The sequence below is a fragment of the Simochromis diagramma genome, unplaced genomic scaffold (assembly GCF_900408965.1).
Source record: "Simochromis diagramma unplaced genomic scaffold, fSimDia1.1 OVJJ01000802.1, whole genome shotgun sequence".
NCBI lineage: Eukaryota > Metazoa > Chordata > Actinopteri > Cichliformes > Cichlidae > Simochromis > Simochromis diagramma.
The window spans coordinates 10,763,427-10,788,539 of record NW_024387492.1 but is presented as its reverse complement, the minus strand read 5'-3'; the positions used below and the strand labels follow the sequence as shown (position 1 = coordinate 10,788,539).

Below are 25,113 nucleotides of genomic sequence, written 5' to 3'. Positions count from 1 at the left end.
TGCTCCGGTAAGCGATCGTACTGGAGCAGGAGACGCATCTTTGCTCAAAACATTGTGAGCACTTGGAAAAAAAAACACTGCAATAGGTTTGTGTTTATAGTGACTGAAAGGGTAATACCAGTATTTATCAAGCTTGTGGCAGTCATAAGAGTTCTCCAAAGCCTGCAGACAGTCTCTTTAATCTGAGACATTAGAGGCGATTTTCTTGTCTACCCTCTGGTATTTTAACAGTTTCTTTTTATTGTGTTTATTATTTCTATATGATCATGAGTGTGCATTGTTATGAGTCCAATTTAGCTTTATCTTATTTACTTTTACCAGGTGTGTTTGTCTTTGTGGTGAAGTCGAGCATTTTAACACTGGTGTCTGACTTTCTTGCTTTTCTGGAAACCTCAGATGGCCATTGTAGCCCTGTAGTCTGCAACTTGATTTAGTAGTATTTGTATATTGAACATTCACCATACATGATAATGTCACTATGCTGTGTGCAGGCTAAATATAAACTCCAATATATCATATCATGCTGTTCTCATTTGGGGTTTTATTGCTCACAGCAGCTAAACCCCTTTTTATATGGTTTATTTATTTATTTATTTGCAAAGCATAGGGGGACAATAGAGCATTCTGAAGTAATTACACTGACAGCAACAGACATGTAAATCAGACGAGATGCTAACCCACTCAAGTCTGATTGGACTGGAAACATCTCCCCTTGCTTACACCTCTGACATTCTGACATGCATTTGGCAGATTTGTGATGCAGCTTCCCCAAAAACAATGCTTTTCTCACTCCTCCCTGACTCGTGTACTTGTTCTCTCGCACTGCCATATGTCATAATAGGCTGAGGCAAATCACTTCCAGCTTAGAGCAGAGATAGTGATTGTATCAAACTGACCCCTAACAAGCTGTCAGCTCACATTTCATAAAGCATGCATCAGCACTGGGCAGCCTGGCATCCGTTTGGACAGTCCAGACAGGTCCTACTCAAGCCGTGTTATTTCTCTTAGTTGTCTGCCTCTCCGTGTTTCCCTGACAGTTTGACTTGTTGTCTCATACTAAATGATCGAGTGGTTTAGCAGTTTGATAGGGACTCAAGTGCAGTGTTGGACAGTCAGGAGATGTCTGCTCATTTCATCATGGACAAACAAGCCTCTCCCTCTCTCTTTATTTCTCTCTTTTCTGGTTATTAAGTCGGATCCTGCTGCTGAAATCTTCAGTTCCACAGTTACCACGTAGAGGGAGCCCGTGCGTGTTGAGAAACCAAAGCGTGGAAATGCTGAATGAGTGAGAGTGTGTGTATGAGAGAGGGAGGGAGAGAGAGAGGTGGACGAAATCAAATCGTAGGGGAGTAATAATGTCAAACAAACCAGCAGCAAGATAATCCATTCGGACTGTGCGCCAGGTTTAACAGACTCTCTTTTCGTTTTGGAGCAACTTCGGACAACTCGATGGGAACCTGATGACCCGCTGACTGCTCGGAGCTGCGCGACAAGTTGCTGTTAGGGGGGTTTAAAAAGAAGGCTCACTATTTTTAAATGGGTACAGAGAAATTTCGGGGGGCGTGGACGTGAGAGGAGCAGAAGCAGCAGCAGAGCAGCATGTTGGCTCTTGGCTCCAGTTCCAGTGTGGTGATGTGCCGCCTGGAAGAAGAAGAAGAAGAAGTGGTCTGCGCGTAGACGGAGCGGTTGGACGCGGAGCCCTGTGATTGTCAGGCGTCGGCTGCGGACTTTCTGTCATTTTGAAGATCTTTTGGTATTATTTGGATTTCGCTTGCTGCCGTTTTGGCGACAGAAAAGGACTTAAGGGGAAGGAGCAAGAGCTGTTAAAGGTTGCCCCGCGTAAGGAATGAAATCTGGCCACGCTACTGCTTCAATGACAGTTTCTTTTTTAAATATATTTGTTTAATGGAAACGTAATTATTGGTTAAGTGGCTGCACATAGTAAGTCACCGTGGGCTGGTTAAATCGATGATCAAGTAACGTGGCTTGAAAGCTGCCCTCAAGTAATCCCCAAGGGTTCTTCATTTGTAGTCTAAATACTGACAGGTGTTTGTCATTCAGACTGTGTCAGAAAAAGTGTTTTATTCAGTCGTTTTTTTCAGGATTTCATCCACATCAGACTTGGTTATGGTAACCAGATCTTTGGAATGGCTCGTGCACAATTATTTTGATCCAGTTATTTGCGCCTCTCACGCTCAAAGGAAACACGCGTTATATTTGACCACCTTACAATGCGTTTGAAACGCGGAATGGGAAAGCAACGATCACTTTAGCGTCTTCTTGCTCTTGAGTTGTAGCCGATTTGGCAACAGGCAAAATGACAAGCAACGGACCTGTCATCGTCTACGAGTGGCTGAAGACCCTCCAGCTTTCCCAGTATGTCGAGTCATTTGTGGATAATGGATATGACGACCTCGAGGTTTGCAAACAAATAGGAGACCCCGACCTGGATGCCATCGGCGTCTATATCCCTCATCACAGGCAGAGGATTCACGATGCTGTGCGGAGGCTGAAGGAGGAAGCCAAAGAGACAGCCAGTGGACTGTATTTCACCCTTGAACCCATGCCACCCGCGGCCGAAATTTATAGCGGGCACCTGGTGGAGTGCGAGTCTAAACTGCGGGGATCCAAGTCTTGGACCGAGCCCATCAGTGACCGGGTTGGGCGAAACGGCGGGTACATTGGGGCGCAGAGGAACCTGACCCTGGGCAACAGGAGGGAGCTGATGATTTACCCCAAGCTCAAGCTGAAGATCATGATCAGGGATAAACTCATCAGAGATGGCATCAACCTCGCCAAGCCGCCCTACTCTAATAAGGTAAGAGGAACCCCGGTGAACTCTGTGACCTCATCAAATCAGTTAATGAAAGCACAAGATATACAGGCAATTATGCAAACACATACTTTAAATTAACCCACTTAACAAGCAATTTAGTATGATGACCACTAAAATGTAAGCTTTTCCGTTTTTGCGCCTAAATAAGTCTTATTGAATTTTACTTCACTGCCTTTATCAGGTGAAAAATTACAGCAGATTTAAGAAACTGTTCACAACAAGAGTCAAAGAAATCAGTCAAAGCCGAAAGAGTAAAGCTTTTTAAACTAAACATGGACTAAATCCTTTCCGAAAGGGTTGTTTTGTAGTGTGCCTGAGATGCTTGTGGCAAGGAAGGTCTGTCACATGTTCACATCATCCATCATTCGGTTGAAAGATTGCCCTCTGTCAGCTAAAAGGTGTTTAGCATATTTCAGTGACGTGTTCAACGTCATCTAAAGAGCTGAGTCACAGGCAAATGTCAGTGTGATGCCTAAACATTTTCAGGACCATTGCACTTTGCAGAAGTGTGAGTACTTGCTGTCATTGTGAATGATGGGAGTGAAGTTGCTGCGGATCGATAAGAAGAGAGTAGAGCCTGAGGAGCTTTCACCCTGTCTGCGATTCCTTGTGGGGAGGAATTTACACCCTGATTATTAATCCACTCTGACCTCACCTGTCCCCCGACTTGCTTCGACATTCAGTGTGGGTGGATCAGCCAGACCCATGGGACTCAGGCCTAGCTCTTTGCCTTGATGAATTGGCAGCGGGCTGTCGATTGCAGGTGCAGTAAATGAAGAGAGCCCAGCTGGGTAGGCTATTGCTGTCCGGTGAGGAGCCAGACTGAGAGGGCCTCTTGTTTTCACAGCACTGATAGTGACCTTTCTTCAGAAGTGTTTGAATCATATGCCTTACCAGCTGAGAGGCCTCCACTGAATTACTGCTGTTTGCATAGAGCAGGGCTTTTTGAGAGGAGCCACTGAAAAGGAGCAGGTCATGTGATCTGTATTGTTTTTCTGTCTAAGGCTCTGCACAGCTAAGAACTGACCTGACACTGCACGGGCATCTTTAGAGGTCTGTTCCGTCGTAACATCAGGCTTGTTAACTTGTCAGCAGAACAGGCAAATCGGATGCTCGCTGCTGAACTATTACAACTGAATTATTTATCTTTGTGGTCGCCAGGGACTTCCACACTTGATTTAGCCACTTTTGAGCCTGTTGATTAAGTATTTTGAGATGTTGAGTGAGCCTGAAGAATTAAGGCAGAAACAAGTGCAATGAGTTTGCTCTGAAAATGTGTGGATTTGTAGTAAGTCTTCATGCTTCTAAGGGCCTCTGTATTTCTAAAAATCCTGGTTATGGCTTGCAAATTTATTTGAGGGTGTGTTCCCAATAACGTTTTTTATTATCTAGTTCCAGTCAGACTGAAAATAATCTTGAAACTACAGAGTTGTGAAAATGTTGATGACTATTTCTGGCTTAACACATGCGTCTACCGTTTATTTTGTAGGATCTAAACTTTGGTATCATGCTTGGTATTCAGTATTTGCTCGCTCCCAAATTGGCTTTTTGAAATTGACAACAGTTTTGTATTTTGCATGCTTTGTAAGCTCATTTTGTCCGTTTAACCATTTTGGCTAACTGCGAATCCCACAGAGATTTGGGATTTGTGAGGGATTAACTGTCAGACTCGGCCTGAAACAAAGTGTAGATTCCAGAGGGTTAAACTATCTTTCCATTTGAAGGCTGTATTTATTTAGAGCTGGAGCTCTGGCATTGAAGCTTTTGAGGGAAATGGGCAGGTCAAGGTCTTTCTGCTTCCCTCACTCTTTCTGTGTGTGCGCGTGTCTATGTGCATATGTGTAGCCCTGCAGTTTCGAGTTGGCTCCAGCACAGTTCTTTTTTTTTTTTTTTTTTTCTTTTTTTTTCCCCTCCTCCACATTAGGAGTGAGAGGAGTGTGGGACATGGAGCTGTGACCAGCTGATAGTTTGACTGACTGAGCTGTGATTGGTCTGTAGATATCTCTCCTCGCCCTGCCCTTGAGATGAGATGTCATCCCCAGTGGAGACTGAGACCAGAGATACAGACATAGGGCAATTACAGGACACACAATGTCAATCTCAAGGGATGGTCATTGTGTAGCATAACCAAGATCTCCATCCACATTTAAACCATCCTCCGTGCTCTCAGCACTCGGATTTTCATGAACCATGGCCCGTGGGTACTTTGCAAGCAAAACCATAGGCGATATAGGCACCGAGATTCATAAATCCTCTCTAGTGTGTGCTGAATGTTTTCGTGGGAGACAACCCATTATCAAACAATTCACTGTAAGGGCTCTGCTGGGTGTAATAAATACCCGTGATCCTTATCAAGGCCGCGGAGACCTCTTGTCTGAGAGAGAGAATATTATTTCTTATGATGTAAACAAACACTTGTGCCGTCGGTTGCACATTTCTCGATTTCTCATCGGGGAACAAAGCAAGCGGCGAAGATGCTGCCGCCAGTTTTCTGGTTGTTGAATGCACAGCAGTTATGGAGTTAATTTTCATTGTTTTGGTTGAAAGATTGTGAGACGTTGATGGAATAATACAGATTATCATTTCTGATGATCTGACTTGTACGTGTTTAATTGCTGCTTTGTTTTGCTTCCAGTAAGGGGCGCAGCACATGTGGACAGGATACAGGCAGCTGACATGCTTACATCCATACAGCTGTAATACCAAAACAGGTGTGGGGGGTGCATTGATGTACAACTGCAGTATTTGGACATTTGAAGATTTTGTTTACCTGTTCTTTTTCCTTTTTGAACAAGACAAATAATTGCAGTAAGCAAATACAGTATTTACCTAAATTCCCCCCCATTGTGTCCAGTTGCTCTATTTTCTAATCCAGTTCTTTTAACATAATTTCTTAAATTTCTCAACCATACTGGATGTTTCGGGTTGAAGCGTATGGCGCCTTTTCAGCAAGAAAAATTTTCAATATTGATGTACCGGCCGCTCGGTGCCAAGTTATGAAGATGTGTTCTCATGCTGATCTCATCCAGAGGCTGCTGCTTTCAGCACCAGCAGACATAGTCAGTCATAATAGCGCCTCTTTGTTAGCGCTGTGTGTCAGGAGGAAGCAGAAGCTAAACACTGGGAGATTCTCCATTGTTTGTATGGAAGCTGATGGAGCCACATGTCCTTTCACTACTGGTCTGTTTTGCATTCCCAATTTCCGTCCATTGAAACAAACTGCGGAGGCAAGTGTCCAGCATTGTACTGATGGGTGGATGATTTTTAAAAAATACAAAAAAAACCTTGGTATCATTCAGAGAAAGATAGAGTTGTAAATAGATGGGCACATTGTTTTTGAATTCTGGTGAAGGCTTGGTGGGCGTTTTTTGGTCAGGAACGGGCTGTCAAGTTGTGGGGGAAAGTTAGCTCTGTCTGACCCCACAGAACAGCTGATCACATGTAGCGGGTGCCACAAGTGACAGGCCTGCAGCCTAACTGGCCTTAAGAATGTAAGAGAGGCAGCAGGCCATTAGAGGTGTGGGGTGGTGCTAAAGAAAAAAGAGAGATGGCCTTTAAGAGGAAGTTCATCTTACATGACAAACACTCACCTCACTTCCTGTTTCTGTACTCTTATCTCTGTTATTATCCCAACACTCTCACACAGCAGGAAATTTGAGTTCTGTTTAAGGTGACTGCCTGTTGGCCCGCTGTGGCCGTTGATGGCCCTCGGGCTTCACTGGAAAGCTGCCAAGATCTGGTGGGGGAAAAAAAAACTAAAACAATTTTAATGAATCATCAGTGCTGTCAGATCATATACATTTACCGGCCAACTGCCAAATGCGGTTAAGACACAGAATTTGGCTTGCATGGGGAAAAAAAAAAAAAAACTGGCACAGGTTTCCAGTTAAGCTCCCATGCTATGTAGCTGCTACTCTATCACATAATGAAAAATATGTGCAAGGAAAACTATTAATTTGACATTTTTCCCAAATGAGGACCCTTTTCATCACACAAGTGAATGCTTTTTTTAGTTTTTGTTTTTTTTCCCCTGCGGAATACTTTCAATCTTTGTTCATCAGGGTAAGACGGGCTTTTTTCCCCGCAATGAAGGCGAAAGCCTCGGGTTTGTCTGTGTTCTGCTGAAAGCACTGTTTGCTCAGTTCTTATTAAAAGCTCCTTAAAGGCATAATCAACCAAGGACTCATAAAGGGGAAGTCATAAAGAAGTCAAGGACCCACTCTATTGTCCTGAGAGGACAGAGAAAGTTAATTAGCAGAGTGAGTTCCTCTTAACATTACATAGCGTGTCAGGGTTATATGATTGCTCACATTCCCAGCAGAGTGAAAAGGACTTATATGCACTCCTATAGTTGCTCCTTTTGTAAACAACTCATGTTTGGAGACCTCTATAAGAGTCTATGTAAAGCTTAAACTGAACGCATCACTTTCAGTTCCTCTTCAAATCAGTTTGATAAGCAGATTGAGGGCCATCACACAGACCTTTTCACCTCACAGTGTGTGCCCTGCTGGATCAAAACACAAAGCTGTCATGTTGATCTCGCCTAGACGATAAAACAGGCAGCACACCTCGAGTCTTCTTCTGGATCTTGCAGTCGAGTCGTCTTCTTTTTTCCTCATCTTGTATTTTAGACGGCCTATTGATTCAAGCTCATGTGATCATCTTCCCATTTGTAAAAACTGCTGTGTGCAATAACTCATGAGAAATTTAGCACATCGTACGGTCTTGCTCTGCCATTCAGCCAAAAGCAATACCTGCAAAAGCAGTTCGGTCCAGTATTTCGAGAAACGTTATCACTGCAAAGAGATATCCGTTCGCTGGATGGGTTTCAACTTTTTGTACTGTGAGTCAGAGAGCTTCTGTCTGTCCCTCTGTCAGAAATGCTGAACCACCCATCTCCTGGGAGCATGAGCAAATGTGGGAAAGCAGAATTTACACTATATATGCAGCTGGCAGTCTCATTTTAGCAGGAAGGAGCGAGAAGAGCTTGTTCCTACTGTGCCGTTTCTCACATGATCAGCTAAATTTTAAGCCACTTTTTTCCCTCTCTCTCCAGCTACATGAACTTGATGTAAGCTTGAAACTTACAATTCAACAGAAACACACTGAACATTCTCCAATTAACAGGAGTCGTCATCAATGATAATCTCAACATTTAGACCTTCAGTTGGTGTTGAAGGATTGGATTTCTGTCCTCTGCTTTAAGGCCCTCCTCTTCAGTCTTCTGAGATGTGTTGTATTTAAGTAACATGTGGAGACGTGCAGTATATATGTATCACTTAAAGTTATGCGGTCATGGTAACAGCTTTAAATAAAGCAGGCCTCGCTGCCATCAGGGCCATTTCATTTTCCACAGTGTGCTGGGGAACGGGTCCTGATGACACACATTCATGACAGATGCATTATCAGAGCTATTCTGGTCCAAGGTTCAGCTTCCTGACAACATGTCCAGATGACATGCATACTATGTTACCTGCATCGGGAAAAGATTGCCAGCTGCATTATAAATACTAAAGTATGTTTGGCTTCTTTTTAGACTCCCCTTTCTACCTTTTAGTTTGCACGTTTGCAAACTTACTGATTTCGTATACTTAATTTTTGCTTTTAGCGTCAATAAAAGTCTTACTGCTTGAGTCTAATGGGAGTGTTAAAACTGCATTTTTAGCTGTACTGCAGAAACCTCATTAATAGTGACTGTTTAAGCCAGGTGGGAGAAAGAGACTTTATTTACATGCAAAGTTTGACTTGGGGATTAAAAGAAAATGTCTTAGCACTTTTGGATCCAAGCCTTTAAAGCTTCCATATAATTTATGGTTTTGTGCACATAAGGCAGATTCATTGTCAGCCACAGCAAACAGAAACTACATGCTCGGTTACTACTGTAACACATTTCTTCTCCACGTCTTTCTCGGTGCTGTGCAAATGCAAAATGCACTAACAGCTTCTTGCTTGCATCCAAAACGTGTGCAGAAGCATAAAGGAAATCCTAACGTAAGAGCACCCTGTTGTGTTTGCAGTATATGTGCACAATAAATGACCCCGTAGTCCTGACAATGAAGATATCAAGCCGCCCCCCCATCTCCCCAACAGGATGGCAAGACAAGAGAGATGACAAGAGAGCAGGCCGGAGCATCTGTCTGTGTCAGGATCCAGATTGCACTCGCTTGCAAATCAACATGAGCGCACATGTTTTCTATCCCTCTACATCTCTATTTTCCACACACTCATTACTACAATCAAAGTGGTTGCCTCACAAGGGGTGAATTTTCTTATAAAACGTGACAAATTTTACTAGAAATGCACAACCACACTGTTGGATATTAAGTGCAATCTAGGGCTGTCACTCATCTCAAGTACTGATTTTTACTGTAATGTCCTAGGTGGTCGTGTGTGACCTATAGTCCTTGGAAAAAGAGCTAATTATCCAGGACTCCCACACAACTACGAACCAGAAGATCACACACTAAAAGAGCTGTGTTAAAAAGTTACCATGGAGACTAACAGAATGATATTTAAACATTAAACCAGATGTTTCATCCTGTAATCTCTGTAATACATTGCCAGGAATGGCAGGTTTAAATGGCAAACGCAGAGGTTGGGATTATCACAGTAATGCAATAATTCTATCTGCAAAACGAGCGCTCCATATATTTAAATGTTGCTCAAGCTTTTGGTTAAGCTGCTTTCTCGTAACACTGGTGTTTCTGAAAGTTAAAATTCATAAAGCTGAAGGGGGGCAGTTCAGCAATGAATAAGCTACAGTTTGGTAAATCTGTATTTTATCAACTGGTTCCTAGAAGTTAAATCTAATGGAGAATTATGATAGGAGTCCCAGTAATGACTATTTTTAAAGTTTGCCACTGCAGTAGCTTGCTTTGCCCAATCAGCAGTCCGTAAACCAAACATCACATTTAAAATTCCAAAAAGCTGCAAATCCTTTCTTTAGAGAAACTGAACATAGAAAAATGGATTTTAGATAAATGGATAACTGCCAGCTAATGATTCATATCACATGGGCTTATTATTTTCAGTTCATGGCTTAGTCATTTTCATCAAATAGTGAATCCCGACCTCTTTCAGCAGTGATTTCAGATGTTGACTGTTTCAGTTTTAGAAAGGAGTTAAATCAATCTGTTGATAAAACTGTCAGTTTTTAATCAATTTATTTGCAGTTCTTTTAAATTGGCTCATCAAATTCAAATAACAGTTTTCAACTAACCTTTATCAGTGCTGATAATCTGGATGGGTATGCATATGAGCTGCAACGGTGGGGGGGAAAAAAAGAGACTTGGACATGAAATTTCTTTTCATGAGCCCTGCTCTGCTCCTTTAGAACATGTGACATAGGGCAACACGACTACAATGTTCTAACTGGATAAAATAATCCTCTTTCCTATGAAGAAGAAGCTGTTAAGGATGAACAATGACTGTATTTCTTGCTAAGCACGTGGCTCAGACGTGCATCATAAACCAGAATGATCAAGGTTGAGAAATGTGGTATTTTACTAATGTTAACTGCATCTTAGTGGGTGGATTTCCTTAAGCAGGGTGCAGTTTTGGGTGGGTTAAAGCCCTACTACCTGTAACAGAGCTTAATTGTCTCACATGTAGCTACAGCTTGGCTCATGTCAGCCCATATTATCTTGGACTGTGTTTAAAGGATGTAATGCAGGGGTGTAGAGAGACAAGTAAGGCATGATAGCAGTGACTGTGAGTGTTAGAGAGACAGACAGGAGTGTGTATAATTACCTTGTCTGAAGCTGCTGCCAGCTAGGTGTATGGAACGCAGCGCAACCAACCCTCAGTCACCCTCCCCTCACCCCTTTACCTCTAATTGGTCCATTTCCAAGGCATGAGGGCAGGGCTGTGCTGAAAGCTTTGATCACGGAGACCACACCAGTGTAGATACGTCCCTACCTGAGTGCTTTTGTAGTGGCTGTGCCTGGCAGGGGATTAAGCCATTCTGAACCCACTGAGTGTCTGTCTGCCTGTCTTGCTCTGGCTTCCCTGCGGCTTTACATACCTGAATCTGAACTCTAATTACCTGGCATTTTACTACATTCCTCAAACACACCCACGCAAGAACACTCAAATGCGTACTGTGTATTGTAGCTCTTGTTTTAACCGCCCCCCCCCCCCAAAAAAAAAAAAAAAAATTTCATAGGTACACTCCAGTCTTGTGTGCTTTGCTGCTTTTGATATTGAAAGCACTTGTGGCTTTTACAGCACATTCTGAAACAAATGAGTCTGGCTTTTGTGTAATCGTTCTTTTTCTTTGCCTATATAAATAGAGCTCAGTTTCTGAGAAATTGTCCTATGCATGTGTTGTTTCTTACAGGAGACTAAACAACAAAGCATTCTGATGTGTAGCAAACTAACATATACAATTAATATGCCATTAATTAGTGCATGAAGCAACATTTTCTTGCCTGTTTAATTAATTTTCATTGAGCGACGGTTAAGCTGACTCTAGCAGTTCTGCCCAAATGGGATGCTGCCAACTAGTCAAACTCATTAGTACGTCAATCCAGACATGCTCGGTAAGGAAGAGTTCATCACACTAATTGCTGGTTTTTGACCTCCGTGTGTGTGTTAGAGTTAATAGTTCTATTCATTAAGTGTCAATCACTTGCATGGAAAGAAGACATTCCACTGTAGCGTCTTACAGGCAGTTTACACTCACTATTGTTGTCCTTGTGCACGTTGCACATGCCAGAAGTTACGTCATCACTGTTGGCGCATGGTGCTGTTTCATCTTGTTGTTCACTTTTCAGTTTTTGTATTCTGCAGCAAGACTGGAGGCACGAGTCTGCCATTAGGTCAGTTTGTATAAGGAGTACAGGGGTTTTTGGATTGCAAAAAGAAAGACTGATAGAACAGTCGTGGTCAGACAGTTTTCTTTCATGCCTTTATCTAATGGTATGGCAATGATATGTTTTTTAGTCTCCACAAAGAGTCTTTGCTTGTTTAAAACCCCTCAAAAATCAGTGGCATGTAGCTCCACCAGTATAAGCACAGAACAGTATAAAAGGTGAACGTCATCCATTGGTTTCTGATGTTTTGTTCTGGAGCCTCAGCATTTTCACTGTCACCATCTTGGTTTAGAAAAATAAAACCAAAACCGTAACAAGGAGGGGCAGGTCTGACTGTAAAACTTGGTGGTTTCAGAAATGAGGATTATCTGCGGCATGCTCATTGGCTAACAACTTCTGACTGGCAAGTCGTTAGCCAATGAGCAAGATTTACAAGCTATAATTCAGTAGACTCAAAAATGAGTGCCTGAGTGCATCACCAGAAAAGTGTTTAGAGGTCCAGTCAGAAAAGAAGTTTCTCAGACTTCAAAAGGATCTGAAGTTTTTTGGCACTTGGTGGCCTTCTGTCACAGGGCGAGAGGCGGGGTACGACCCGGACAGGTCGCCAGTCTATCGCAGGCCTAACACAGAGACGGACAATGATTCGCACTTTACATGCTTTGCAAGATGTTGCATTTTAAGTTTCTGCAAAGAGAAATGTGCAGATTCAATCCTGTCATTTTAATCTTGCACCAAAAGAGGGTTAACTCTACACGTAGGTATTTATTGTGCGTAAAAAGTATTTTTGTGAAATGGCTTAACATTCTGGTTTTTCCTTAACCTTATCAGAGTAAATCATGTTCCCAAGGAATATTTTTCTCTCATTTTGATGCTGCTGATGATGCCTTTTTGCCTGACGTGCACTCTAATGGGAGCTTCATGTGCTGTGGGTCAACAGCATAACCACAGTTTTCTTGTTAGCAGCTCTTTTAAAGAAGGCTTTGCCAAACCAACCACTGTTTACTTTAATAGCCCTTCAGAATTCTTTCCAAAAAAGAAACATGCCTCAGACAGTGTTCGCCGATCCTGCTGTATTTTAGGTGAGTTAATGGGGTTGACATTCAGAGGTTGGTCCCATCATCTGAAGAGCTAAGAACATTCTAACCTCAGCTTAACTCTGTAAAAGGTAAACGTGGTCTTAAGTCTTCTATGAACAAAGTTAGGAGAAAACTTGCCTTAACTTGATTTAGCTTCATTTTTAAATGCATCCATCTGAAACCATGTCTTTATTGCAGCTGACCTGATGTGGCTGCTACTGAAAGGCAAAAGCTTGTGTAACCAGTCAGCTTTCTGATAGTCAGCTTTGTTTTAAAGAGGATTAGACTAGTTTTTTTCCCCAACACGGAGGACTTTGAAGAAATATTACAACACAGAAGCTTGTGAAGAGCATTTGAATAATGGAGTTTATAGCAAGAAAAGTACAGACTAATGAGAAGGAGAGCCAAAGACGGAATGGATATGAATATTTCCAGATTCCTCTCACGACACTGACCCCTGTGTGGTAACAGCAGACTGATAATGTGCCCCGAACGGGCAGCAATCACAGCGGCATGAGAAACGGTCATCAATCTGGTATCTCACCTCTTTGCTGTGAATCAGTGCTGATGTCATACACAAAAGCCAAACAATAAACAGGCCAACTGACAACTCCTCATCCAAACCTAAGTGCTGGGGTCATGCATCGCACGTTTTCTCTGCTCCGCCAAACATCCTCACCCAGTTTCACTTCATTCTCACTTTCTTTCAGACAGTGCAGACAGGCTGAAATACAAATAGACAGACTGGCAGATCTGTCAAACCAAAAGAGAGGAAGAGATAAAGACAGACAGTTGGTCTGACAGGCGGACAAACCGGCACTTTTAGACCGACAGAAAAACTGGAATATACAGAGAGACAAGCTTGATTGACAGGGAGCTAAAATATGTGACGGGCATCTTAAGTCATTAAGAGTATTCTCTCATTTGAGACTTTTTAATGGAACCCCACTGCTCTCCTACCCATGCATATAACAAATTATATTTACAATAAACTGTATTCATCAGCATTTGCAGCTTTGAGTATGAGGCAGTTACACTGATTTCATACAAGAATGAGTGCTGAAGTTAGAATTTATGGTGAATGAGGGAAATGTTTATCTATCAGAGAACAAAGTTACTAGTGTGGAAACGGCATGTTTTACACAATTTTGTCACCTGATTTAAAAAAAAACATTTTCAGATGGGGAAATGTAGCACTGTTAACCCCCCCACCCCCCACCCTCTTTGGGACCATACACCTACTCGCACTCAGATTTTCATATGGTAGTAATTGTGAGCCTGTAGGAAATGTATGCTTTGGATTACATCGCAGCATGGGAACATTTTGTTTTGATCGGTTCTCAGGCGAACGGTATTGTGATGTCAGTGTTATGGTCACTTGGCTTTGTCCGCGGCCTAGAGAAGAAACTGCCCCCCCCACTTATGAGAACACACTGCCAGTTCAGAACAATGGACTTCAAGATTGGGGTTTATTCTCCCAGCAGCCTCTGCATCTCTAATCCCCGTCCACTCCATTTATGAGACAGCTAAATGCGAGTCCACCCACCTACCCCTCCTCAAGTGCTCCTGACCCTCCCTCCCCTAAAACGAGCGATGCCACAACTTCACCTGGTTTTGGTAAAACTTAGGAACAAAACCTGCAGGAATTTTAAGCGTCAGCTACTTACTAGGAACTTCTATCCTTAAGATCTTTATGTGAAACAGGTACATTATAAGATTAGATTACATTGCTAATACTTCCCAGAACATGACAAAAAGCCTTTACTGATTCCAGTGGCAGTCACTCTTTGGCTTGTTTGGAAGGAAGACTACAATACTGCACTGGAAGTTTAGGGTAGGGATTATGTGTGGAGGCTGCCTTCATTGTCATGCAGGAATCCCACAGCCTGAGCTTATATCAATTGTTATGTAAAGCGGCCATTGAAATTGCATAATCTGCTTTCAATCGAGTTTCTGATTTGGACATTATGTTGAAATGATATAGAGAAAAGTTAAAGGAAGACATGTGAAAGTATGTTACCATTTTCCCCCATCCTTTGAGTACAATGCACTTGCACACAAACTACCTCTTCCTTTCTTTTCCATCATCAGATGTATACTTCTGTAGAAGAAGCCATTCTTGTCCCTCCCCTACAACAGATAAATGCAGGGCAGTCTTAAACATGTTTGTCTAGAAATCAAAGCCACTTTTCACTTCCATGATCATTACCCTGCAAAATCACAACAGAGTGCACAAAGATCAAGCATTCTTGTTGATTACGACGAGGCGTCTCCTGTAATTCTAATCAGGATATTGATGAGGAGCCCTCTTCACTTGGGAGGGTTGAAGAGGGTTTTGTCTTGAAATGGCATTATGTCTTCAGAGGCTCAGACTCAGATGCGTTCTGCACACTGCAGTCACACTAGCAATGTTTTATATGCCTCAAGGGAGAACATTTAAAAACTGTTCTGTACTGATTTTAGTAACTTTACTCGAAATTCTGATTGATTTTTGTTGTCTTTTTCTTGATTAAGTTCTGTAATGACTACTTTTGTAGACAGAATAATAGTAATTAATATTCAATTCAATTCCATTTTAGTTAAATAGCACCAATTCACACCAACTTGTCATCTCTAGGTGCTTTCATATTGTAAGGTAAAGATCTTACAACATCATAAAGAAACCTCAACACAATCCCCTCTGAACAAACCTCCTGCAAAACCAGGCACAGGGAGGGGCAGCCAGCAGAGGGAACTGGAGTCTAAACAGAGTGAAAAGACACTGTATATTAAGAAAAGCAAATATAGTAATGTTATATATGAAATACTGATAATTTGTATAATTGTATTTACTGTGAAAGGAGGATTTCATGTTTTCCTAATGCAAAATTTTCTCATTAGGAAACAAACACTGTAGTTAGAAATTGGCACATAAGACTAATGGCTATTTTGATGCTCTGGCTTTTTATGACAGTCTCTGTTAGACATTTAAAACACTGCTGACCCAGTTTCAGTCTGAGAACTCCTGGTTTGTATTTCAGTCCGGATGGGCAAAAGCAGAGTCTTTGGAAACGGAGAAAAAGAGACACCTTATTTCAGACACAGACTCCCACATTCACCTCCTGACTGGGCCTCTTAGGTCACCGTGTGCTGTTGCCTTATTCATCATGCCCTTATCACATGGCCCTTTTTCGGGAATTAAACAAAGACATCAGTACCAGTGGTTAATTCAACATGGATAATGAATTACAGGTGTTTCTGACCTTGCTGTCAATGCTGCACACTTTAATTTATGCATCTACTGTCTACGCTGACAGGTTCTTATTACCAGTGATGTGACAATTCCCATATCAGGTGTACATATGCACTATATGGACAAAAGTACTGGGCCACCTACACGCTACACCTACAGGAGCTGCTCTACCATGGCAACACATGCCATGAAGCTCCCGGCGCACATTTTTCGTGCAGATTTTAATGCCAGTGAAGGTTTTTAACTGACTGTTGGTGACTTTTACACACTCAGCAAGCCCATTCTGTAACTTTAAACCATCTACCATTTCATAGCAAGGTTGCTGTGGTTAAAGAGATTAATAATAACTAATGATTAAATGCACAGTTGTGTATGAACAAATAGTGAGTGAAAAAGGTGACTGAAGAAGAACACTAAGTGCATCATGTTCCCACGATGCATCATTCCTGAGGTGGGAGTCAGGGCTGGATCAGGTGACCCTAACTATGATATCAAAAAGGAAACCTAATCTTAAAAGTAGAGGGGTGTTTTTCTCCCGAATCCAAACTGGAAGCTGGTTCTGCAGAATGGTGTATATGCATTTTTAGCCATGTTTGTAATATGGATTATTTCTAAAACGGTGCTAAAATACTCATCTCATCTTTCTCAAATGAAAACATGTTATTATGGACATAACCTCTTGAGAGTGAATCAGGATCCAAGACCAGTTGAAACCGGAAGATTATGGAGCCATCCACATTGTCAGACAATGAACAACTCATTAATGGAATCAGAGGCTCCGCAAGACATTTTACATGAGCTATCAAGCCATCGAATGAGCCATCAGCCTCTACAATAAAAAGAACCACAAGCTTTCTTTTGAGGTTAACACAACACAACGTTAAAGAGGAAATGGCATCAGAGTACCACCAAAGTAGCTGCAATAGCGACTGCCTACTTTGGTTTATTATTACCACTCATTAAAAGATGGTAACTGGAAGCACTCGGTAGGCACAAAGCGCAAGCTATTAGACGAGACACAAAATAATCACTCAAGATAACCTCGCAGTATGTGTTAAATTTCGGTTGGTATGAGGGCTGGGCGATATGACCTCAGCATCACATTAACTGAACATTTTACATCAATTACGACTAATGAACGATTGTCATTATTATTTGGGTTCTTGCCTTCATAGTTCACTGACGAGGTCTGAAAGAGGTTTGTACTTTTAATATTCTGGGGTCATTCTAGGTAATGCGATTGTGCTCCAAGTGTTGAAACAGAATGGTACATGAACACGTACTGGGAGAGAAGTATTACCAGAGTGGAAAACCCACAAAAAAGTAACAACATGGTAAGATTCTGTGGACTTAAAGGTTCTGAATGTCAGTTTTGGAAATTGGCTTAGTTCTTGTTAATATGTACAATATAATCAGTTCATGTAGAGCTTTAGATTCAGAGTGCATAGTTTGTATAAAGGCTTTATGTCTTTGTATTTAAAAATAACTTAATAAAAGGTTCATTTTCTGCAGTTTACTCTCCTTTATTGCTGCAATTTTCCCTAAATCTTAAATCCATTACTTCCATTCAACCAAAAGATCATTCTAAATAACGAATTAGAAAACATTTTTGAAAAAAAAAAAGTATTTTTACTTATTAGTGTTCCCCTCAAATATTCAGCAGCCTTCTTTTTCCAGCTTCACAAATACACAAGGCCGCCCCGATTTTTGTCAGCCCCTCCAATCAGAGGAAGCAGCATTTTTCTTTCTTTCTTTTTTTGATCTAGCTGTAATGGCTGTCTCATCCCTTCCGTGTCATGCCTGCTGTGAAACCGATCTTTGCCATAGATACACATCATTGTGAGTGCTGCATGAGAAACTAGACATGCATCTCAGCACGGGTTAGAATCTCCCTCGTCCGCAGGGGTCTCTGAAATCAACTACTCGATATCTATGAGGCTCGGGGGTTGTCAGATAGAGTCTGATGAGACTAATTTGGCTTGATGTTTATTTTCTCTCTGGGAGTTTGCCGGTGTGCTACAGACTGAATCGGGAGATGAATAGAAACATGTGAACTGATATCACTGCCTCTGCTAGCTGTGAGAGGGTAACACTTCACAATCTGTGGGGGGGCAACAAAATGCATATTTAGTTACATTTTTAAAAAATTGATCATTTTTCTAAATATGCAGTCTGCACAGGTTCACTTTTTTGGGTCACCTTAATAGTAAAAATCGTGTTCTATATCCAGCATTTTTGTACCTATATAGTTCAGTGGCTGAGTAAAAACCATCTGAGCCAAGGACACTTCCAATGGAGTCAGCACTCTGAGTCTCCAGAGATGAGATGGAAAACTGCAGTGGATGTAAAACACAAGCAGAAGTGACAATGCTCTTTTTTTTTCGTGGAAGCCATGTGCTGAAGCTGTGTGTGTCTGTGCACACGCGTGCATATACAAGCGTGCATGTACAAGCACATACTCAAATGGCTCAGTTTGATTACTGCCAACCAGGATCCTTTTCCCTCGTGCACTTACACAGATGGCTGCACTGTGAACTACATTAACACTGCAATGCACCTGAACTCCACTATAGAGCATCAAAATATTGTATGCGTTTAAAGCCTCTTCATATTTGGCTGTCCCCTGTGACAACATCTCCTCTGGGTATGTCCTGTTTCTAAAAGTGAGTATGAAGCCTGGGTATTTATGTTGACAGTTCCAACAGCCATGAGTGAAGCCCCCCATTGAACCCCATTCACAGCCAGCTCATTTTGCGATGTCAAGTCTGCCATCTTTCCTCTTTTCCAAGTATTTTTTTCCAACTCTAATAGGTTACCAAGGCAACATTTAGGAACACCGCTGAGGGTTTTTGGTGCTATGTTCTCCTGTGATCGCGTGGACAATAAGCCCAGTGACAGGCGTCGCTGATATGCCTGCTACAGTAATCATAATGACCGAGATCAGGGCTTGCTACCCAGTTAGAGCTGTCAGGGTGTCATTTATTGACAGGAAGTAGGGGATTTAAGCCTGTGCTGTAATTCCCTCAACTGCTTCATTTGATTTTCATTTAGCATATCACTCCTCAGGGGTGCAAGCCAAAGCTAAAGAAGTAGGTCACTATGTGTTGAAAACTGAGTGACTGTGTGAGTATATGTGGAAGCACTGTGGCAAGATCCTGCCCTTAAACCCCATTCTGCTAAATATCAACTCCTTGGAAGAATGCATTACTATAGATGAAGATCCTTGGCCATTCAATCCTAAAACGTTGGACTGAGGCATGTCCTGTAGGAATAGCCTGAGTCAGCCAATCGTGGCATGCCTGCGGGCTCTCAGCTGCTAATGCGCTCCTAACTGCATGTCACGTATCCCCCTACTGAAGGTCAGAGGTTTAGTGGAATCATTCATCTGGTCTTCACAAAGGCGGAAAAGGCACTGGCAAAGAGGGAAATGTGGCTTGTGCAGGGTGACAAGTGCCGCTCAGGGTCCTGGAACATGCCAACCCCCTATTTTCCACACAAGCAGGAGGTTATTATTAATATTCCGCTTATCTAGAGAGAGGAAAAGGGTGGGTGGAAAGAAGGACTTGTCTTTTTTTTTTTTTTTTTCCCACATTTCAGATCATACTTTGATATTTTTTTTTTTTTGCTTATTTATTTATTCATATGTATATTTTTGGGATGGGGGCAAAAAATTTTTGGTCTGATCCCTCGATCAGGATTGACTCACAAACGCTAAATGAATTCCATATTGTGGTGGTATTCCAGCTTTTACCAGAGTGGCTTGTTTGAGCAGTATTGGAATACTGAAAGTTTCCAATAAGATTTGATGGGAATTTGCATGTGCATTTTTTTTTTTTTTTTTTTTTTAAAGACCCAAAATGTATTGCATTTATTCCCATATGGCATGTTTTCATGCTATGAAATACTTCTGATTAGCATAAAAAGTTACACCACAACTCATTTTGACATATTTTTATGACCTTGGAGAAGGATGTGCTATCTAAGTGCCCTTTCGGTTTTTGCTTTTCTTTTTTCTTTTGGGTGCAAAATATGATTGAAACATATTCTCACATAGCTCGAGTAGTCTCTTTTTAATATTTTCATGTGCCTGCATGATCAGTGCTCCCATTCTGGCTTGAGTTAAGGCATAAGACTCCACTACCTCTTTTTAGCTCCACTCTGTAAATAAGAAAAACACCCATAGGCACATCATGACTTTGGTTTGAGCTGCCAAAAGCATTGTGGGTCAAGCACAAAGAAACCATGTATAACATTTAAAAACTCAACTAGCACCACGAATACGACCAGCTAAGTTACAAAACACAGTGCTCGATGCAGCCGGAACATTAGTTATGCAAGTCTTTGCTTTTTGTGTTTGTGCTTTGTTTATTTCTTACACTTTTACCACGAGTTGCTTCCTCATTCTAAGTTCAGAAAGGTTACATAGGAACAGAGCGGCTTCATCTATTGTGTGTATGTCTTCTCCATGTCTGTCGTGTCTGCCTGTCTCCCCTTTTTGTCTCAGAGGAAAACTCGCTGACAGAGGCTCTTTGTTAATAGAGGGGAGAGCAAGATGAGAATAGGTCATTCAGGCAGATTAGTGCTCGCTGAAATCCTATAGGAGGGGTCATCCACACAGTGCTGCTGGAATCCACTTGTGACCTCATTCGTGAACCTATTCAAAATCCTGGCCACATCCACTTATGTCTGACACTGTTTTGTAAACAAATACTGAGCATGCTATTTTTTTTTTCCATGTATGTCATTTTTATGCGGTTCTGGCACTGGAGCGTTGGGCAAACCTGTCTGGAAGCGGCCTTTTTTTTTTTTTTTTTTTTTTTTTTTTTTCTTTAAATGTTTCACTCTTCTGTGATTTTTACTTTAAGGCGTTTCGGGTGAGCCGGGCACATTTTTCAGCAAGAATGCTCAGTGTTGTCAAGTTCTTCAGACTGCCGAGGCCGACAGAAGGATTTTGTCTGGTAATGTTATTTGCCTTTAAATAAGGGTAAGAATGCGAAATGACTAGTGCTACTGTTATGAGCATTTGAGAAAAATCCCTATAGTCTATATCCACAAAAAAAGATTCCTCATTTTCAGAACTTCTGTTGGATTTCTTACAGCTATTCCAACTTATTAGTAAATAGAAAAAAGCGTATTGCTTGATTAAACTAATAGAATTAATTGGCAAATTTTCCTGTGCAAATGCAATCAACCTGCATCGACCCATTTAATATGCGTTCATTTATAAGGAAAATATGATTTTTATGAGAGTACAAAGCTAACCTTCACAGCTGAACTAAAGCAAGCTGATGAAAATGATTAGCTCAAGTCGTGTGATGCTTTAGAAAATTTCCACAATATGGAGACCGCCAAACGAGAAATGGTTTTGAACAAAAATGAATAAAAATTCAAGAAGCAGAGCTGACAAAAAAAATGTAATCCATCCAATATTTTAGATTATCAATCAGCAGCACAGCAAAGAGAGGAGAACCTCAAATCAACGGTTCAAGTGCTTCAGTTTTACCATGGCAACAATTACCATTGAAGATCTTCCAGATGTTTCTTTCACATTTCCCTTTTGCCAAAATTCTTTATGTGTTGCCAAATATTTGTCGTTACTGTGCTTTGTTGTCTAAACTGTTTGCATGTTGTGTTGCTATACAAGTGTTAATTGTGCATTATTCGCCTCCTTCCTTCCTCTTTAAGGGATAAATGGGAGCAGGCTAAATCACTGAAGGGCAAATACAGTCTGCACTTTTGTCAAGGCAAATAAAGCTCAAGATTACTCGGGGCTGGGAGGCACCACCAAGTGAGAGAAAGCAACCAAAGAAAAAAAGAAGCATTCACATGTTTTCTATTTGTGTTGCATTGGCAAAAGTTGCTGTTTTCCAATTTTAACATCTGTGTGCCTGATCCTTTGAAGTCAGAGAGAACTGTGCTAAAATCACTTAAGAAAATATATAAATGCAGTAAAGGGTTATTCAAATGTGTGTTCTGGGAGAGACTTTACTCATAGCAGCTGTTTCACTTAGCTTTAGTACCTGCTTTTCTACCTTATGATACATGACAAATGTAATTTGAAGGTACTTGGAGGAATTTCTCCCTCGTGGCTGCAGGTATCTGTACGCAACTCAGTAATGCATGCATTCTGCTTCCTTATCACAGTGTAACATTTCATCACTGTTCCAAAGTAGTCACCGTAAGATTTTCTACAGGTGGAATCTCTCGAGCGTTTGCTGTAATTTTGTTTGCGTGCACTGTGATGAATTAGATAAGTGTTTGTGCACGGCGAGGTAAGATTCTCTGCTCGCAAAACAGCGGGGCGCTGTATCACTCGTGGAACTGTTGCTGCATTGTGTGTTGTGTAGCTGTTCGCGTATCGATTGACTCTAGCTTGCATCAGGTGCATTAATGCAAATGCATGCATGGAGCACCTGCACACGATGCCCATGCTGGATGAGGCGACAGCAGACGACCACCACTAGAAATCGAGATAGGGAAGAACAGATTGCATGCTTGTCTGACCCAACCTGTCTGTGTTTGTCTCTCACACACACAACAAAGGTGGGAGCTTTTTGAAATTAGATGCTGGGCTAGTGAAAAAACAGACAAGCATTTCCAGTCAAATTAATATGACAGCAGGGAAGCAGGGGAACAGCCTGACCTTATGAGAAAAGCTTGAGTGGAGTAGAGCCAGGGGGGGTTAAACGACAGCTCATTATGTAGGTGACCTCCCTGATTGTTGCAAAAATGTTGTAAATTTTTTTTTTTTTTTTTTTTAAGATATTTGTAATAATGTGATTTTATGCCCCAGTCACACAGGCCTAGAGATCAGTCGGCTACACCCTGGCAACCACTGCTTGCTAGGGGGGGGAGAAAAAGAGTATTCCTGGACTGGTTGCTGTGAATAGATTACTTAAAAAGGCAGTCACACAGGGCTTAGAGACTCCCTTGTAACCACAGGTCACAGGGGAAAAATGTGTTTTTGCTGTTGCCTATTGTTTACAATAAAGACACCAATTTATCACTGGCTAAATACTCATCAAGAGTGGGAAAACTATAAAAAGGGCAAAGCAAACCAGAAACGGTACGCTTGCCTTTAAAGTAAAAATTGGTTAAATCTGGCTTATTTACTGCTTTTTAAGTACTTAACCAGTGTTTGCAGATAAAACGGCATCTTCCATGCAAACTGCAGCCAAATGTGGCATATGCTAGCAACCAAACCACTGTACACCAATAAAAAAAAATAAAATAAATTCACAATAAATTCACTACAGGACAGCAAGCTAACCTCTTTACCCCATTTAAAAACTACAGAGTATTTTCATGCAACATTTGAATTATACAAAGTTGGTGTACTTGTTTGTTCTGCAGGAAGTTTTACAATAAGAAATACATAATCTACCAAAACACTTCATATACAGAGCGAATATCTGATTAAAAATGAAAACTGTTTAAGCATCACTGAGCAAGTGCTTAACTTTAAGTATAACCTCTCTTCTTCCTCTCCTGTCTGGTCTTTCTTGTCTTTGTCCATCTCTGAGTGAACTTATCAGGCTCTTTTCTGATAAGAAATACAGCAGCTGTACCTTTAGCTAGGAAAACACTGTGCAACAAACTGGACACAAACAGTTTGTGTGTTTGCTGGTGTTTTCTGACCAGGTTCCCTGGAGGTGGCCAACCACTTTCTAGGCCTGCATGAGTAACACAGGATCCTGTGATAGGGTCTATTTTTAGCCGAATCCCTTTCTTTTACTAAACTTATCCAAGTAGATCTGGTAAAACAAACCAAACATTGGTTTCACTTCACATGTGGGGTATGACAATGTGTTGCATAATCCAAAAGCATATATATTTTATAAACTAATCTCTGCAGTCGGAATAGTTTTTTGATATTTTTTTCAGAAGACTGTCAAACGGGGGGAAAAAAAAAATAAAGCTGCTATTTTTGCCATTACGTGCTATTTTGCTCAATAACGAGCAACTGCGCTTTCTGTTATTATTATTCTATTATTGAAATAGTGAAGACATTCTTTAGATGTCGTTAATATATTCACTACATTTTTAAAAAATAGAAAAAAATAACTGTAATCTAGCCAGTCTTTGAAGATTTTTTTCCCTCTCTTCTCTCCTGATACTGTTTGCATGTTTGCACTCAAATTTTCAGCTGTATGTTTTTCTCTAGATGGAAATATATACAACATGACTCTGAGGGTCGCCTTTTTTTTTCCTTTTTTTTTTTTTTTTTTTTTTTTTTTTTTGGCAACTTCCCATGAAGCCTAAACTTCCCATGAAGGTTTGGGAAGTTTTGGCTTCCCATGAAGGTTTGGCGAAAACTTCCCATGATGATTCTCCAGAATGCATGGTGTCAAAGCTAACCGCACTTCTAATTGTGCAGAGATGAGGGATGTCACAAGCCATTTTAGGCCAAGTGCAACAGTTGTTTGTGATTACCACGCTAATGTGAGTATCAGTTTGATTCTAATTGGTACCAAATGGCTTGGGAGTATAAAAGTGTCAGTCATAATGAGATGCAGGTCTCCCTACAGACACTGTGATTGTAGATGTCAGTGTATATTCTGTTGAAGTTGCATCTCATTCCTAACACTGCTCCCGCTTGAAATTGAAATCCCTGCTGGGAGTAAATGAGTAGCAACGTGACAACAGAGAAATGCCCAGTAGAACTCCCTGCAAGGTTCCCCACTGCTCAACTTTTGCCTTCTGTATTGCAAACACCAGACATTCATAATGATACATTCAAATGACAGCAGCTCATACCACTTCTAAGTGACATGATCCTTATAAAACTGCAGGGATCTGTTATATTGCCTGTCAAAGTAAAAGTAGCTATTTTTTGTAATTGTCTGCACGCAAAAATAATGTGCACATTCATCTAAAGCATATAATTATCACTCTCGTTTTAGCATTACAAGAAACACAAAAAAATGGTTAAAAGCATATGATTACAAAAAAGTAGTGACATGCTAAAACAAGAACCTGATTATTCTTTGAATGTTTCCAAAGTACTGAGATCTGAGTGCCGAGATTTGTTTTTCTTGAACAAGTTCCTCACACTGATACTCATTTAGAGCTAATGATAGCCGTGGCACCAAAATGCTATTATCATTATCTTGCATGAATAGCTGGTCTCAGAACTCGTCATTACCCTCCTCTGTG

General features: G+C 41.2%; 1 protein-coding gene across 3 annotated transcripts in view; it reads left to right on the top strand.

Moving 5' to 3' along the window:
- The first annotated feature begins 1,293 nt into the window (after nucleotides 1–1,293).
- The window catches only part of sash1a (SAM and SH3 domain containing 1a), a 168,260-nt gene continuing 144,440 nt past the window's right edge, over nucleotides 1,294–25,113 (top strand). The window contains exon 1 of one of the 3 annotated variants that reach the window (XM_040017299.1): nucleotides 1,294–2,818. In XM_040017299.1, the coding sequence (XP_039873233.1) occupies nucleotides 2,318–2,818 (501 nt within the window). In that variant the 5' untranslated portion in view covers nucleotides 1,294–2,317. The remainder of the gene's footprint in view (nucleotides 2,819–25,113) is intronic. The other 2 variants (XM_040017300.1, XM_040017304.1) reach the window with 2 other exon arrangements.